Source organism: Sinohyriopsis cumingii, chromosome 9, assembly GCF_028554795.1.
Source record: "Sinohyriopsis cumingii isolate HCF-2022 chromosome 9, ASM2855479v2, whole genome shotgun sequence".
Taxonomy (NCBI): domain Eukaryota; kingdom Metazoa; phylum Mollusca; class Bivalvia; order Unionida; family Unionidae; genus Sinohyriopsis; species Sinohyriopsis cumingii.
The window spans coordinates 14,790,760-14,808,259 of record NC_142969.1 but is presented as its reverse complement, the minus strand read 5'-3'; the positions used below and the strand labels follow the sequence as shown (position 1 = coordinate 14,808,259).

The window sequence follows — 17,500 nt, the reverse complement described above, 5'->3', positions numbered from 1 at the left end:
CCGCAAAAACAAACAACAACCTAATACAGTAAGGCGACTGAGCAATGCCTTAAACGTGGCTCTCAGTCTGATTGGTCAGTAGTCCACTGATATCACTGATAATAATGATTGCCAGTTGTCGACAGATTCATTACTAGAGGCAGCTGCTGATGCTGATGATGATTCCTCGGCTTCCGATACAGTGAAGATCAGTCTTAGTTTTCCATAAGTATCATTAGTATTCATGGACGAATCCGTATAAAGTGTAAAGAGGACAAATTTGCTATTGCAATGACGGATGAGTCTGATTAACAGCGGAAGAGGCAAATATTTTTCACATGATCCGCTGATAGTTGTCGCCTGTTTATGAGGAAAGCTTTTATGATGGTTAGCAAACCGTTTAGTTTACTTCCTCACTGCTTATCCAGTGGCCAATGGGCTTTAGTGAAGTACAAACTTCGATTAATAAAATAGTACGTTTTCTGGTGGTGGAAACAGGAACTGTTTTAATACAGCACATGTCAAGTGATATAAAGGGTTCGCATCATTTTTCAGTTGTAACTTATGGGTCCTGGCTTGTTTCCAACGGAGACAACGGCAAATTGTCTTCCATAGCCAGGCTCAGTTTTGTCGATCATTTGATATTCTCTATAAAATTCTATACCGGAAAAACCTGGAGTAATTCAGTGTAACAGATGGAATTATCTTAGAATAGGCAGAGAGCCCAGTCACATGTCAAAGTATGCTGGCAAACTATAATCATGTCGAAAGCATCATGATATCTTCATGGAGTTATTTGCACAATGCTAGTGCTTTATTCGTCTTTTCGAGCTGCTTTTCCGATCGCTGATATAAAAGCTAGGGAGTGTTGTAATTATGTAATCACTGCTTCCTGTTATTACTATCCTGGAGATCGTAAACATTACATCGGCATGATTAACAAGTAATATTTTGTTTAAGTGTATTTTTTCTTTTCTTCCAAACGTCATAAAGTTAAGCATTAACACCAGTATGGTGCTAATCTATAAATATCTATTGAAAGAATGGATTGTTATTGATTGCTTCCCTAACAGCTGAGTGCGTGTTGTATCCATTTTCTAAAATATCTTCTTCAGGAAAAATGGTATGACCTCATGCAATACAGTCGTTTAATCTGGAACCAAAATGGCTGAGCTAGAAGATGGCCATTTTATATCAATTTTAATATTTGTGTTCACTTTGATAATCATGCTTAAGTGAAAAACCAAATACCTACAGCTTGCTTATGGAAAAGTAGAAAATTCTTCGAACGAAATGAAATATATATGATATTCACCTCACAAATTTCAACCTGAGGAAAAAAAGTTTTGTATAGTGATTAGCGGGAGAAAGAAAGTAAGAAAGGAAGAAATTTGGAGCAATAAAACAAAATTGAAACTTACAAATAGTGGATTTCGTCTTTCTTCACGTATAGGCCGTGGTATTTGAAACTGAAAAGACGTTTCACAATTTGTCAATGTTTTCAAAGTGAGAGAAACAAATCATAAACCCAATTATCAGATTTAATTGGCTAAATCTTGTACTTTTCAATGGGATATTATTGTGCTTTTAAATGAGTCATTATTGGACTTTTAATCGGATATTTCATTCACTTTTAAATGGGATATTAGTTTTCTTTTCAATGAGTTTTTATTGTACTTTTAATGGGATATTAGTGTACTTTTAAATGCATTATTATTGTACTTTTTAATGATATATTATTATGGGATTAAATGAGTTATTGTAGTACTTTTAATGGGACATTATTGTACTTGTGTAATGGGATATTATTATACTTTTTAATGAGCTATTATTGTACCTTTAAGTGAGTTATTATTGTTCTTCTTAATGGGATCATATTGTACTTTTTAATGGGATCATATTGTACTTTGTAATGGGATATTATTGTACTGTTTAATGGGATATTTTTTGTACTTTTAAATAGGCTATTATTTTACTTTTAAATGGGATATTATTGTATTGTTTAATGGGATATTATTGTACTTTCTAATGGGATATTTTCGTACTTTTAACGGGATATTTTTGTACCTTTAAATTAAGTATTAATGTGCTTTTAATGGAATATTATTGCACTTTTAAATGAATTGTTTTGTATCTATAAATGCGATTATTGTACGTTTTAATGGGATATAATTGTATTCGTAAATGAGTTATTATTGTACTTTTTAATGTGATATTAATTTAATTTCTAATGTAATATTATTGTACATTTTATGGGATATAATTGTACTTTCAATTGGGATATTACTGTACTTTTGAATGTGATATTAGTTTACGTTTTAATGTGAAAATATTATACTTTTAGTGTGATACTATTTTACTTTTGAATGGCATATTATTGTATTTTTGATGGGATATTATTGTACTTTAATAGGATATTGCTGTACTTTTTAATGGATTATTACTGTACATTCAAATGTGATTTTTTGTATTTTTAATGGGTTAGTATTGCACTTTTAAATTAATTATTAATGTGCTTTAAATGGGATATTATTGCACTTTTCAGTAAGTTCTTTTGTACTTTTAATTGAGATATTATTGTACGTTTTAATGGGAAATTAATGTATTCTTAAATGAGATATTATTGTACTTTTTAATGTGATATTAATTTACTTTTTAATATATTATTATTGTACTTGTTAGTGGGATATTATTGTACTTTTAAATGGGATATTATTGTACTTTTTAATGTGATATTAATTTACTTTTTAATATATTATTATTGTACTTGTTGGTGGGATATTATTGTACTTTTAAATGGGATATTGTACTTTTAAATGGGATATTACTGTACTTTTTAGTGTGATATTATTTAACTTTTTAATGTGATATTATTGTACTTTTCAGTGTGATACTATTTTACTTTTTAATGGGATATTATTGTACATTTTATTATGATATTATTGTACTTTTAAATAGGATATTATTGTACTTTGTAATGGGTTATTATTGTACTTTGTAATGGGTTATTATTGTACGTTTTGGTGGGATATTATTGTATTTTTAAATTGGATATTATGGTATGTTTAAATGGGATATTATTATCCTTTGTAAAGAGATGGATATCCTATATTTGAATCAAATCCCTTTTAGAGATAAACTGTACTGTTTCACTTAATAACTTGTCTTTAATATATCTGAGACTTGCATACATACATACATACATACATACATACATACATACATACATACATACATACATAAGTGTAGATATTTGTATGAATACTAACATGAACTTAATGAAATTAATAATGATTACAATTGTTAACTGTGCCTAAGACTTTGTTAACTTTTGCTTAAATACAAAATATTTTTTAAATGAATAAATATGTGTATACCTCTTCATTGGGACAGTCAAGATACCATGGATCCTCACTGACAGTTGAATCACCTGTAGAGCAAATAACATATAATTTTACAAGATGCAGCCCGACATGTTGCTTCTTTAAAATATTTTACAATTACAAATTCACCGAACTTAGATATTCCGTAAAAGCAATGTTCAAACAGAGACACAATAACATAAACTGGCTACTCTTGACGGTGTTAGGTGGGAAAAACTGGAGGTCGAGGTGGAAACACTGACTTTACGCAAGAGGTCACAAATACCTGCGCATGCCCAGTATTAGAATCAAACATGGCAATGCAGATGCACAGGAAGGTCACATCTGCAGATTTTCAGCAAACTACACATTATTGAAGGTGTGTGTGGACTGGCTCCCATTGACAACATAGAACAGATACAAAGCCAGTTGTAAAATGTCTTTTCTAATTTACCGATTTTCGCTCATCAATGTTTGACTCTACGCTCATGGTAAACTGCAGACATACTAAATTAAGAAGCAATGCTTAAAAGAATATGTTCAAACAGAATAAAAGCTTTGTTTGCACAATTCGATGTTAAAATGACTGATGATGCGTGAAGCAAAATTGAAGATTTATAAAGTTCGAATATTTGGGCATGTGCATTGCTACTGATATACCGCTGGTCAATCTCGGTCCATACTATAATTATAGATCCACTGGTCAATCTAGGTCCATATTATAATTATAGATCCACTGGTCAATCTAGGTCCATATTATAATTATAGATACACTGGTCAATCTAGGTACATATTATAATAATAATTCCGATAGGCAATTTAGGTCCACATTTTATTAAACAGATCCCCTCTGTAATTTAGGCATATATAATAATAATAATAATAATAATAATAATAATAGATTATTCTAGTTCCATATTATAATAATAGATTATTCTGTTGGGTATTTTCTTGCATAGGTCTTTCATATCTTTTTAAGCGAGAACACAACAGGTATATATTGTTAAAACTCCTACGCCTGAAGGGTGTCTAATAGTGCCTGTCTATTTTCTAGCGTCGGGAGCCATCGTAGGACAGTTAGCAAAAGCGTCGGACTACTAATTCAAGGGTCCGGTGCCACCCCACCCCCGTCAGTCCGGATTTCAATGTGTCCTTGTCATGACATTTTCTTGACATGATATAGCCATCAATGTGCAAAATGTGCCGCTAAAAGCAACGGAAACCATTGTTTTAGTACCAGATATGTTCATGTGTGAATATTTACACCACAAACTTGATAGATTCGTTCTTTTGGAGGGGTGGATCTGTTAAAACATATACAGATCAGGTGAAAAGGCAGACTTTAGGGAGAGGGGCAGCGTCTATGGACTAGGTCTACAAAAGATACTAAAACACTGGACTTGAATACTCGAAGTAGCAGATCCCACTAGGTCTCGATTACACAAACTTAATTGCCAACAGAGTATCGTCAAGTCAGGCCAGGAAACTTTCATCTACCGTCAAACTTCTTTTTGAAATTTCGGCTATACATCTAACATACACACATTAAAATGTGTATATCCATTATAAAAGTCACCTTTAAAAATGCCTTTAAACGTTATTTTCGGTTACCAATCAGAATGCAGTACTCTATTCAGTGGATCGTATCAAGAAGTGTAGATATTGTCACCATATTGAAAAACGGACTGGCTTTTAGTACCGTTATTAAAATAAGAGGTCACTTCTGAAGACATGAACGTAGAATTATTAAGCTAAAATATGAGTTAAGCATCGGACAATTTTGATTAGATTCAGTGTTGAGCATGCAAAAATAAGTCTGACTAAAACAGTGGACATGTGAAAGCATTATCCCTTGTACATAGCAATGAATATGGTCCTCAAATTTACAAGATATATAAGAAAAAGTATGCATTAATATACAGTATTTAATGTAAGAAAATAATTTAAGTGAGGATATATTATTACATAACACGTCTTCCAAATTTTCAGTCGATGTCTTTTCTTTTTATCGATTACTCCTACACTGAGTATAGAACTAGTATGATCATTAGTCAAGTACTCCTACACTGAGTATAGAACTAGTATGATCATTAGTCAAGTACTCCTTCACTGAGTTAAGAACTACTGTGATCATTAATCAAGTACCCGTCCAATGTGCAAATATAAGTGTGATCATTTGTCGAGTATTTCTGCACTGAGTAAAGAACTACTGTGATAATCTGTCGAGTAATCCTACACTGAGAAAAGATCTACCGTGATTATTTGTCGAGTACTCCTACACCGAGTAAAGAACTAATGTCATGATCTGTCGAGTATTCATACACCGAGTAAAGAACTAATGTCATGATCTGTCAAGTATTCATACACCGAGTAAAGAACTAATGTCATGATCTGTCGAGTATTCATACACCGAGTAAAGAACTAATGTCATGATCGGTCGAGTATTCATACACCGAGTAAAGAACTAATGTCATGATCTGTCAAGTATTCATACACCGAGTAAAGTACTAATGTCATGATCTGTCGAGTATTCCTACAATGAGTAAAGAACTACTGTGATCAGTGTGAGTCTAGATAAATGAAAACTAGAGGAATGTGTGTTGTCTTTTCTTAGTTAATTAGTAAGATTGAAAAAATTAAATAAATAATAACCTTAGTGTAAATACTTCATGAATTGCTAACAACTAAGTTCATGTCACATGTATACAGCTTTATTAGGGACCGCGGTAGCACAGATGACAGAGCGTATTACTTGAAATCGTGGGTTCGATACCCATCCTGGCCAGCCCAGGGTGTCTTTTTTGGTGTGTCATTCGGAAAGGCAATTCAGTCCCATTTCCATGCTATGTTTCAACCAATAATGTTTTAAAATTACCTCTAAATCCAACCCCAACCCACATTAGAAATACAATTTAGGCAACACAACACTGTCACAGAGATCCGCTTCCTCACATTTAAAAATATACAGCAGTTGCAGATTTCCAATTTATGCTCAGTGTCATTGCAAGTCATGTTGGAATGTACATGTCAAATAGCACCGTATTTACTTACTTGATACACTGGTGACCTCCGACACCGATTGGACAGATATGGTCTCAATATCCCATGGCGTTGGAGGGTACACGAAAGGCGGTGATCTGTGGACAGACGGGCCGGTTGACTCACTGACTGTGTCAGGGAAGTCCGAAAAGTGTCGCCAGCCTGGCCGATACCGTGGCATAAATGTTGTAGACGGGACAGCGAGTGCTGTACTTGGAACGGTAGAGCTATAATAATAATAACAATAACAATTATAATTACAATAATGGTTCATTTAGCATGAAAAGTGTATGTTGTAACAACAACGATTTTTCGTTGCATTTTTTAGAATCACAAGTAAAACAATCAGCCTTTTCACACTAAAATTACCTGTAACGAGGACTAGACATGTGAAATTAAAGGATGATCTATTACTCCAACTAAAATCCTCAACATTTATATGAGTTCGGAGTCCTAATCAAACAGTTTTAAAAGATGAAATTAACAACGTAAAAAGCACCACTGATCACACCAAAATGTTTGCTATCTAGATCATTGGGTACAAAATAGACGAATGTCGAGGAACAAAAAAGGGATTTACATAGAGCAAAGACTTTTTAATAAACAAAGTGAGAAACTAAAAGCACGAATCATTGAAAAAATGCCAAATGTGGTTAATACGTGCCAACTCAAGAAACTCAATAAAAGGCAGAAAGAAATAAGACGCATCCAAAATGTTAATGTCAAAACAGAAGCTAATGAAGGAGAAAGTTTGGAAACAAAGGGAGAAGTCTAAAAGACAACAATTAATAAGTGAATTACACAGGAAGAGAAAGAGTCCGATAATGAAACAAATCATTTTTAGAACCAGATACCACCAGCGAAACAACAAAGAACAATAAGTGTATGTGAGGAAACTACAAGACATTTACATTTTATTCAATCTGATTTGAAGCACAAAACAACTCATAAACTCAATCGAATTTTCAGTACTAATTCACCTAGCCCTGAGGACCAGGCCGAGAAACACAAAGCCTTGCACAGACGGAATTGAACTAAAGGAAGTCAAAACGTATGGTTACTATTCACGTCACATGACAATCATAAACAACACTGATATATATATTGTTTAGAACGACATCTTCGACGAGCTGACCACTCATTCAATCAAAATAGAACGCAAGACAACAAAATGGTTGTTTGATAGGATATGAACACGTTAGTAGAGCAATGTGAGCTCTACAATCGATCTACCCACCAAGTGGGTTAAAATGAAAGGTGCTTGCATTCCCGTACGAATGATGACAACAGATGCGTTTTAATCGATGTGGGTTTAATTGTGAACAGCCTGAGTAAAGATGGCCCAAACGCCATAAAAGTTTGACATTTCCAAATATAGTGCTTACATTGAAAAGATGTGCCCTGAAAGCTGACAAAATTGGCATATTTGAATTAAATATCTAGATCGATGTGAATGAAATCGTGGATGAGAAATACAAAATGAACCGCATAGCGAAAGCACAAAATGTGAGAGAGACACACAACGAAGTCTTTATCTATTTATTCCTGTACTCAACCATAAGAATAAAACTGGCAAGACCCTTCTCTAGACAAAGTATAACCTCCAGTGAGTAAGTATCAGTGGCTCGTGCTTCAATTACTTTCAACAACATAAAATCTTGAAGAACACAAAGGTAGAGCAACGATTTGAACAACACACTTAACGTTTAACGCACTGAATGATCAATTTGTAGGTACAACCATCATTACTATCAGCTCAATTACACTGTACCTCATGTTAATAAACACAGAGGTCTGCTAGTGTTATCATAGTAGAACTAAGCTTGGGTATGTTAGTCTTTATGAGATTACATCGAATGCTTCTTAATTGTTTTTTGAATGCCAATTCCTCGAGTATAATTTTGCGTGGCGATGGAATATGGTGATGAAAATACATTAAAAAACTTTCATTTCTAGCGGAAGCTCTTAACTGAGCCAAAGACCTGCGATGTCAACATACCTGATTTCCTCTACCTGTTGCACATATTCATCTTCGCCCTTAGAGGTCCTCCTTGCGATGGCGGCAAAACAGCAACATGTGGTCATAACAGCCATGGCGACGATACCAGCGATTAGGAAGATTACATCCTCATTTGTATTGGTGATTGTAGTAGCCTCGTATTCACAATATTTCCCAGTAAAACCGTCTTTGCAGCTAAAACGTAATATAAAATGCCATTTTTATTATTTTAATTTCTTAAATAACTAATTCGTGATACGAGTACCTGTACATTATCCATGAAGATCGTTGCTATAATTTATCCTCGCCTTCAGGTGAAGATGTTTTGACGTGCAAATTAAAGGAGACCAGAAACCAATGGAAATATAGAATAATAATAAAAGTACTATAGCAGAAAACCTTATTCTGAAGTATCACCTGCGACCGTAATGCCAATATTAAAATATTGGCCTATCTTCTAGGAGCTGAATTTCCGTGACCTCGTATGCAAAATTTCCGCGCCTATTCGGTTACTTTCGGGTTGTGACGCCACAGTAGCGACTCCAGCAGCCCAAGTGGGAGTTGCCAGAGTAAAAGACAATACCGTTTTGCGTTGCTTACGGGTGTAATAGAACATTAAGAAAAGCCTGTGGACAACATTTGTTTTCCTTTTCCGAAAGATAAAGGCATAATGAAAGAATGGATACATTATTACAAACGAGTCGATTTCAAAGCAACACCATACAGCACTTTGTGCTCGTTACATTTCTCAAAGGACTGTTACGAGAGGGATTCTGAAAAAATGGCAGCTCAAGGATACGCAAAATATATAATCACTTTTTATTACCATCAACCACATTGTAATGATATTTATCAGAGTTCCCCCATGTCGTGATGATGATCTCGCGATATGAGATTATTTTACTTCCTCGCCGGTTGTTTCCGTGATGTTAGATTATTTTGTTTCCGTGTAATTTGTTTCCCCAGCGCCAATTAAACGTTATTTTGTTTCCGTGTAATTTGTTTCCCCAACGCCAATTAAACGTTATTTTGTTTCCGTGTAATTTGTTTCCCCAGCGCCAATTAAACGTTATTTTGTTTCCTTGTGATTTGTTTCCCCAGCGCCAATTAAACGTTATTTTGTTTCCCGTCGGTCTTCTCGTGAATCTTTTTTCATGATGATGTTTCTGTGTGTTATTACTTGTTCCCGCGCGGCTGATTTCACATTATTTTGTTCCCGCGATGATATTAAACTCATTTGTCTGAAAACAAGCCCGGGTCAAGGAACCACTAACAAATGCGCCGTGGAGAATATTGTAAAAAACATAGTTATCTTATGAAGAAAAACCCTCATGCTGGTCCACGAAGTTGTGTTGAAAACAACGGCATGAGGATTATATCAGATTTGCAAAAATTGCGGTGGAGATCGATACAGAAGTTTAATGATATATTACAGAAAAAGAAAAAACATAAATCCAAAAATAGAAAAACCACCATCAGAACTTGAATATTACTTGAAACATAGAACAAATTCCCAGGATTCAGATGAAGATTCCCAGGATTATTGAGCAGCAGAGAGGGTCCTGTCTACAATTCTGTTTGGGACAAACAATAATCGTAGACGTGGTATTGACCTCTATGAAGGGTCACTATTTTTTTTTGTCTAAACACAAGGGTGACCATTCCCTTAAGTGGTCTGTTCACCCTCTCTGCTGCTTCCTTGCAATGACCTTGTGAAAAGGACTGCCCTTCGGACATACTTCAAAGAAACCATGTTCGACAGTATGTGTATGTGTAAGCAGCAGCAACTGATTGCCAAATAAACGATGCCTATTTTGTTGTTACTTACGATGCCATGGACTTCAGGTTTAAGTCTTAATGCATGTAACACTGTTTGCTGAACAAAATATTTATTCAGAATTAGTTCTTTAGGGCCACATATACTGCATTGTATATTTTGTTTTATTCCTTGTAATTTAATCATGGGAATTAAACTTTACATATACGGTAGAGAATTGTCAGGTGTTAACTGGCCGAGCTTCTTTGGCGGAAATGGAGATGCGATTTTGTTTGCAGAGAAAATTTCACAGTGATCATTCATTTAAGCTAATTGGTGACAATTTTATTCTTTTAATTTTTTTATACTATAGTACTGTTGTAGTTGTTTAAAAACATCTGAAATTTACTTGAATAATGTTTAATTTTCACGTTCTATTTACTGAAGAAGACAAAAAGAAAAAAAACTTTGTGTGATATTAATTATTTCGTCCAGTGCCGGATTTAGACGTGTGTGCGTGTGATTTGAATTTTTAACTTAGCTTTAACAATTTTTCAGTCATATCACTACGATGTCTGCAGTGTGTCAGTTTAGACCTTGCATTGCATACGTTATATCTATTTATAAATGGTTTGGTGTTGGTTTTTTTTTCTTCTGACAAATGAAAATTGACAGGCATAATGTAATAATCGGGACTTCGCTGCGAAAAATTTAGAGATATTACGAGATCGGGAGGTAGATGAGGAAATACCCCCAAAATCATGAGGTTTTTCTCCCGGCATGAGAGTTGACAGGTATGAACTGCCCGGGCTTGTGGAATTTCAGACAGGGCTTGAGTTTATTTAAGTCACCAGCCCGGGGCCTGTGCCTAAAAAATTTCTTTTAGCACTGACCAGTACAGTACATAAACTATTATATCAGACTGCAGATTCAAGTTTTGAATGTGCAACCCAAATGTGGTCTCCTTCCGTCTGCCTCGCTCGCCAATGTTTATGTTTGTATTCGAGGACTGGCTAGTATTGCGTCACGGTACCACGTGATCTGTCGTCTCATCAAAACTCGGACAAACTCGGCAATTTACCGAATCGTGGTATCTTCCATGCAATAAAATCACTACCCGCTTACGATATTTAATTTATAAACATGACAGTGGAATTAAAATCTGTAGAGAATTACATACGTTAAAGGAAAATTTTGATTTCTAGTCTCCTTTAAGAGTCTTGCACCCTTTTTCTTTATGTCCAATCGTTGATTTTGTAATATATTTCACCATGATATTTTGAAAAATATCAAAGGGAGGAAAATGATATCGCCACAGTGGCGATAACAGATTTGGATCTACTTTCGTTTCCAGTTTAAACAGTATATCCGCCCAAATAAATGTTATATTTCTTATATTCTTCTTTCTCTCTATCTCAGGATGAATTGAGCTTAACACGTGTAGAGACCATTGCCACTCTAATATACGTCAATGCAATCAAGGAGAAGGCGCTGTTTAATATATGCATACCAATGAATCCCATACAACAATAGCGGGCTTAAAGTATTCACTTTTAATAATTAGTTTTACATATGAGTCCAATAAATTGTCAGTAACTGAATTTACTTGACCCTTTGCTAATCGACATTCTTTCTCACCATTACAATATTTTATACTCATCACACTCTATGACAAATGGTACACATTTTTAAGAATAATTCTTATATATATATATATATATATATATATATATATATATATATATATATATATATATATATATATATATATATATATATATATAATTATCTACGTAGCGATATACCACATGTCATCATAATCATTATCATGTCTGTAAACAATGGAGAACTGGTTAGTGTAAATTGCAAACCCAAAGTAAGAGACATTGGAAATTTGGGTGCCAACTTATGTTATCCACTTCAAGTTTTCCCAAACAAATATCAAGTAAACTCACAATCATTAAAATCTGTTTGTTAATAGAGGATCTCAGAAGGTAATGATTTAATATTTAATTTATGAAATTTATTGAATAACGTCAAGGCTCTCAATAGGTAATGATTTAATACGGAATTTATGAAATTCATTGAATAACGTGAAGGCTCTCAATAGGTAATGATTTAATAATGAATTTATGAAATTCATTGAATAACGTCAAGGCTCTCAATAGGTAATGATTTAATACGGAATTTATGAAATTCATTGAATAACGTCAAGGCTCTCAATAGGTAATGATTTAATACGGAATTTATGAAATTCATGGAATAACGTCAAGGCTCTCAATAGGTAATGATTTAATATTTAATATTATGAAATTCATTGAATAACGTCAAGGCTCTCAATAGGTAATGATTTAATACGAAATTTATGAAATTCATTGAATAACGTCAAGGCTCTCAAAAGCTGAACATCATTCAGCTCGTTTAAAAAGTTCAATATTAAATCATTGACCATTTGAGATTCTGTTTGACACATGATTTTGTTTATTGTAATGGAAATATATAGAAAGAAGAAGAAATAATTTCATTCATTCTGATTCAGATGTTGTACCTTCATTTTATGTGCTTAAAAATAGTCCCAAACTATCGTTGACTTTTTTTTGCAGTTTTATAACCTATACATTTTTTTAAAAATTTCTTTTATAAACTAGAATTAAATGTGTAATTGTCGTTTAGAATGAACGGAAAAATTGATTCAGAGAACACGTTTCTCAACACAGAATGCGATGTCACGAAGTTTGATTCGTTAATGCAACACTGTTGATACCAAAGGTATGTCACTTTCAGAACTGGAAGATGTTGGATATTCCATGTGATAGGATCATTACTGGATGAAGAAACTCCAAACTTACTGTAACGTATTGTGACCGGATATTTGCAATTGTTGATTTGGAACAGGAGACAGTGGGAATTGAATCTCTTAAGAGACATTGCTCGTTGAACTATTTTACCACGTACAAATAATGCGGTTTTATAGGCCTAACGTCAGGGACGTAATGGGCGGGGGGGGGGGATTTGTCTACCCCCCCCCCCCACGAAAATTTGCATGTGCTGTAAAATGTAAAATTGATGTTGCCTATATACGAAAATTAACAAGCCCGTCAAGTTTTGCTCCCCCCAAATCAAGTTTTGCCCCCCCCCCCCCGAAAAAGTTCAAATGAAGTCCCTGCCTAACGTTCTGTCAGTTCCGAGACCGGTTTATGTCTACAATCTTAAATGAACAGAGGTGATTTTATTTGCTTCTAGAAGCTAACATTTAAAACACTTTTTTTATATAGGGCGAATTCCTTGTTACAGGATTACCGCCCACAGCCTCCCTCTTTCACGCTACCAGTGGGACAATACCTCAAATTTTATTTGTTGTTTTTGTTGTTTGGGTTTAACGCCATTTTTTCAGCGCATGCTAATACATGGCGTAACAAGCCCCAGTAGGTTACATTCGCCATATTCAGAAAGACGTGACCATTTTTTTATATAAATTCCATAAGGTCAGTCGATTCGAAAACTGGCCGCCACAATATTCATGTCATTAGTAAAAAGAAAAAGTTCCACAAGGCGGGGTAAAGAAAATGTTCCTACGATCGCAGCCAATCAGTAAAGAGAATACTTTGACAAGAATTTCATGGGTTTATTTGGGCCAATCAGAATCACATAAAGCGATATGCTAACTTTCAGACTTCTTTTATCGATTTGGAGAGGAATGCAGCCGTTGATCACATTGGCACATAATAGAGAAACAAGTCGTTGCTAGGAAAAGGTAAGTAGATATAAAGAAATATTTAACGTGCGAAGTGGAAATATTTTATATTGTCACTGGTAGAGCAACTGGTGACAATACATTGTTTTCACTTCACTCGTGAAATAATCCTTATATCATCTGAAAGGTCTATGTATGTATGTATGTATGTATGTATGTATGTATGTATGTATGTATGTATGTAAGTATGTATGTATGTATGTATGTATGTATGCATGCATGTATGTATGTATGTATGTATGTATGTATGTATGTATGTATGTATGTATGTATGTATGTATGTATGTATGTAATTGTATACGAGGGAGAGATACCTATTTGTTTTCAGTCACTTACTTGCAATCAGGATTTCCATCCTGTTTGATATAACATTCTCCACCATTTTTACATGCATTGGAAGGTTTGTAGACGAGATTACACAAATTTGAATCTACATCGTCTAATCCCAGTGGAACTGTGAACAGAATATGGATGATTAATAAGTATACCCAAATAAATATAACCAAATAAGTATACTCAAATAAATATAACTAAATAAATATAACCAAACAAGTATACTCAAATAAATATACCCAAATAAGTATAACCAAATAAGTATAACCAAATAAGTATAACCAAATAAATATAACCAAATAAGTATAACTAAATAAATATAACCAAGTAAGTATACCCAAATAAATATAACCAAATACGTATAACCAAATAAATATAACCAAATAAGTATACTCAAATAAATATAACCAAATAAGTATAACCAAATAAATATAACCAAATAAGTATAACCAAATAAGTATAACTAAATAAATATAACCAAACAAGTATAACTAAATAAATATAACCAAATAGGTATACCCAAATAAATATAACCAAATAAGTATACTCAAATAAATATAACCAAATAAGTATAACCAAATAAATATAACCAAATAAGTATAACCAAATAAGTATAACTAAATAAATATAACCAAACAAGTATAACTAAATAAATATAACCAAATAAGTATACCCAAATAAATATAACCAAATAAGTATAACCAAATAAGTATAACTAAATAAATATAACCAAGTAAGTATACCCAAATAAATATAACCAAATACGTATAACCAAAAAGTATAACTAAATAAATATAACCAAATAAGTATACCCAAATAATATAACCAAATAAGTATAAGCAAATAAGTGCAACTAAATAAATATAACCAAGTAAATATACCCAAATAAATATAACCAAATAAATATAAACAAATAAGTATACCCAAAGAAATCTAACCAAATAATTATACCCAAATAAATATAACCAAATAAGTAAAACCAAATAAGTATGACTAAATGAATATAACCAGAAAAGTATAACTAAATAAATATAACCAAATAAATATAACCAAATAAGTATAACCAAATAAGTATGACTAATTCCCTAGTAAATCATATGCTTCTATGTCGTTATTCATCAGCTTAAATGACCATCAAATGAATGTCAGAGGACTGTTGACTTTCCATGTTGGATTTTTGTTAAGCTTACTACTATATAATTGAATTCAACAACAATTATAACAATTTTGATAATTAGATCTTTCCATATTCCTTTAGCTATGGTGGCCAACTATAACATGCTTTAACAGACCAAACAGACTGCATATACATGATCGTAGTCATTCAATGTGAAGATGAAAAAACACACTACCAAATGTTGATGTGCTGACAAATTACAATCATTCGCGAGTCTTGTTCTTTTTTGAACTTTTCTATCTGGGAGGCTGGTTGTATAGGCTGTAATTACTTAGTTACATAATGATTATTAGACACGTGGATTACGGTCTTCTTACCAACAGCACTTACACAACACTCAAATACGGAATTAAATAGAGATAAAGTGTTCATCCTGTTTTAATTTCCGAGTGAGAAAATTTAATCAACAAATGTTTGCCATTGGAAAATATATAAGATCCCATTTTAATTTTAACATGATTAATACGATCATTAATAATGTGTTTTGGTTGCCCGATCAGACTTGCAATATTGGGAAAAATAGTTGCCCACAAATAATATATATATATATATATATATATATATATATATATATATATATATATATATATATATATATATATATATATATATAGACACACACTCACACACACACACAGACATACGCTTTCAGGCTTCACTTTGTTGATCTTACTATATATTTCTGTTCCGTTCGGAAGCGGAACAATCATAAACGGGGTCTCCTGAATCATGGTGACGTTCTGTCCATTAATTGTGATTGGTCGGTTATCCCGTACATAACTTTTGATTAGACTGGCTACAGCGTTGTCATCGTATGGTTCTGCTGGCTTGTTCAGATTTACCGTAAATTGTACTTTGGTCCTATTGGTAGTTGTATTGTACCTGAAATTAAAGAAACAAACTTAGTTTTCTTGTATCACACCTCTCACTACATATCGATGTGAAATACCAGTGCCAGCAAATATTGTTTGGCATCGACATTAGTCTAGTCCGTGTATTAGACTCGTGCTTTGCCGTACTTGTTGACAGGAGGTAAAAAAGATACGTTATGAATGGCAGTGCTTATTCTTTTGATTCAGTTAGTAAAATTAAGAGATATTCCTTTAGCCATTACTCTTTGGAAAACAAAGCGTTGCAGTAGGACTATTCCAAACAGTCACACGAGGAAGCACTGGTATTTAGAAACATGCAATAACTCTACCCAGAGAATGGTTTTATCTGATTTGTTCGTCTCTCAACCTCTACAAACTTAAAATACTCTAGAACTGGCATAAGTTAGGTTATTATCGTTTATGAAGAACATAATTCAGGTGGCGCATAGAACGGTTTATCATTTGTGGTTTAAGTTTGTTACTTTTATCATATCAGCGTTATTGTCAATCGTGGGGTTACATTATTTTTCTTCTGAGAGGCTTAACCCAGCAAAAAGTAAGAAATACAACTCCGATGAACAAATATTGTTTTGTCTTTATCTCAACCCAGTTAGGAGTATTACTTATTTCCAACTGCTTATAAATTATTTTATTGAAACTTGTATAATGTAAATTGATTTTAGTTCTAACACAAGAGTTCTCGAATGTTCACCTGAATACACATATTTCTTCATGATAGTTGCATCATCAAGGTCTTAGACTGACATCATCAAGGTCTTAGACTGATATTATCAAGGTCTTAGACTGACATCCTCAAGGTCTTAGACTGACATCATCAAGGTCTTAGACTGACATCATCAAGGTCTTAGACTGATATTATCAAGGTCTTAGACTGACATCATCAAGGTCTTAGACTGATATTATCAAGGTCTTAGACTTATATTATCAAGGTCTTAGACTGATATTATCAAGGTCTTAGACTGACATCATCAAGGTCTTAGACTGACATCATCAAGGTCTTAGACTGATATTATCAAGGTCTTAGACTGATATCATCAAGGTCTTAGACTTATATTATCAAGGTCTTAGACTGACATCATCAAGGTCTTAGACTGACATCATCAAGGTCTTAGACTGATATTATCAAGGTCTTATACTGACATCATCAAGGTCTTAGACTGATATTATCAAGGTCTTAGACTGACATCATCAAGGTCTTAGACTGACAT

The 17,500-nt window shown here is 33.4% G+C and overlaps 1 protein-coding gene across 1 annotated transcript in view; it reads right to left on the bottom strand.

The window, feature by feature from the left end:
• The window catches only part of LOC149791306 (uncharacterized), a 56,460-nt gene that overhangs the window by 2,461 nt on the left and 36,499 nt on the right, over positions 1-17,500 (bottom strand). The window contains exons 23-28 of the mRNA XM_089969836.1: positions 16,073-16,281; positions 14,226-14,343; positions 8,380-8,574; positions 6,393-6,607; positions 3,357-3,409; positions 1,401-1,448 (exon numbers count right to left, since the gene is read on the bottom strand). Coding sequence (XP_089825962.1) covers positions 1,401-1,448; positions 3,357-3,409; positions 6,393-6,607; positions 8,380-8,574; positions 14,226-14,343; positions 16,073-16,281 — 838 coding nt within the window. The remainder of the gene's footprint in view (positions 1-1,400; positions 1,449-3,356; positions 3,410-6,392; positions 6,608-8,379; positions 8,575-14,225; positions 14,344-16,072; positions 16,282-17,500) is intronic.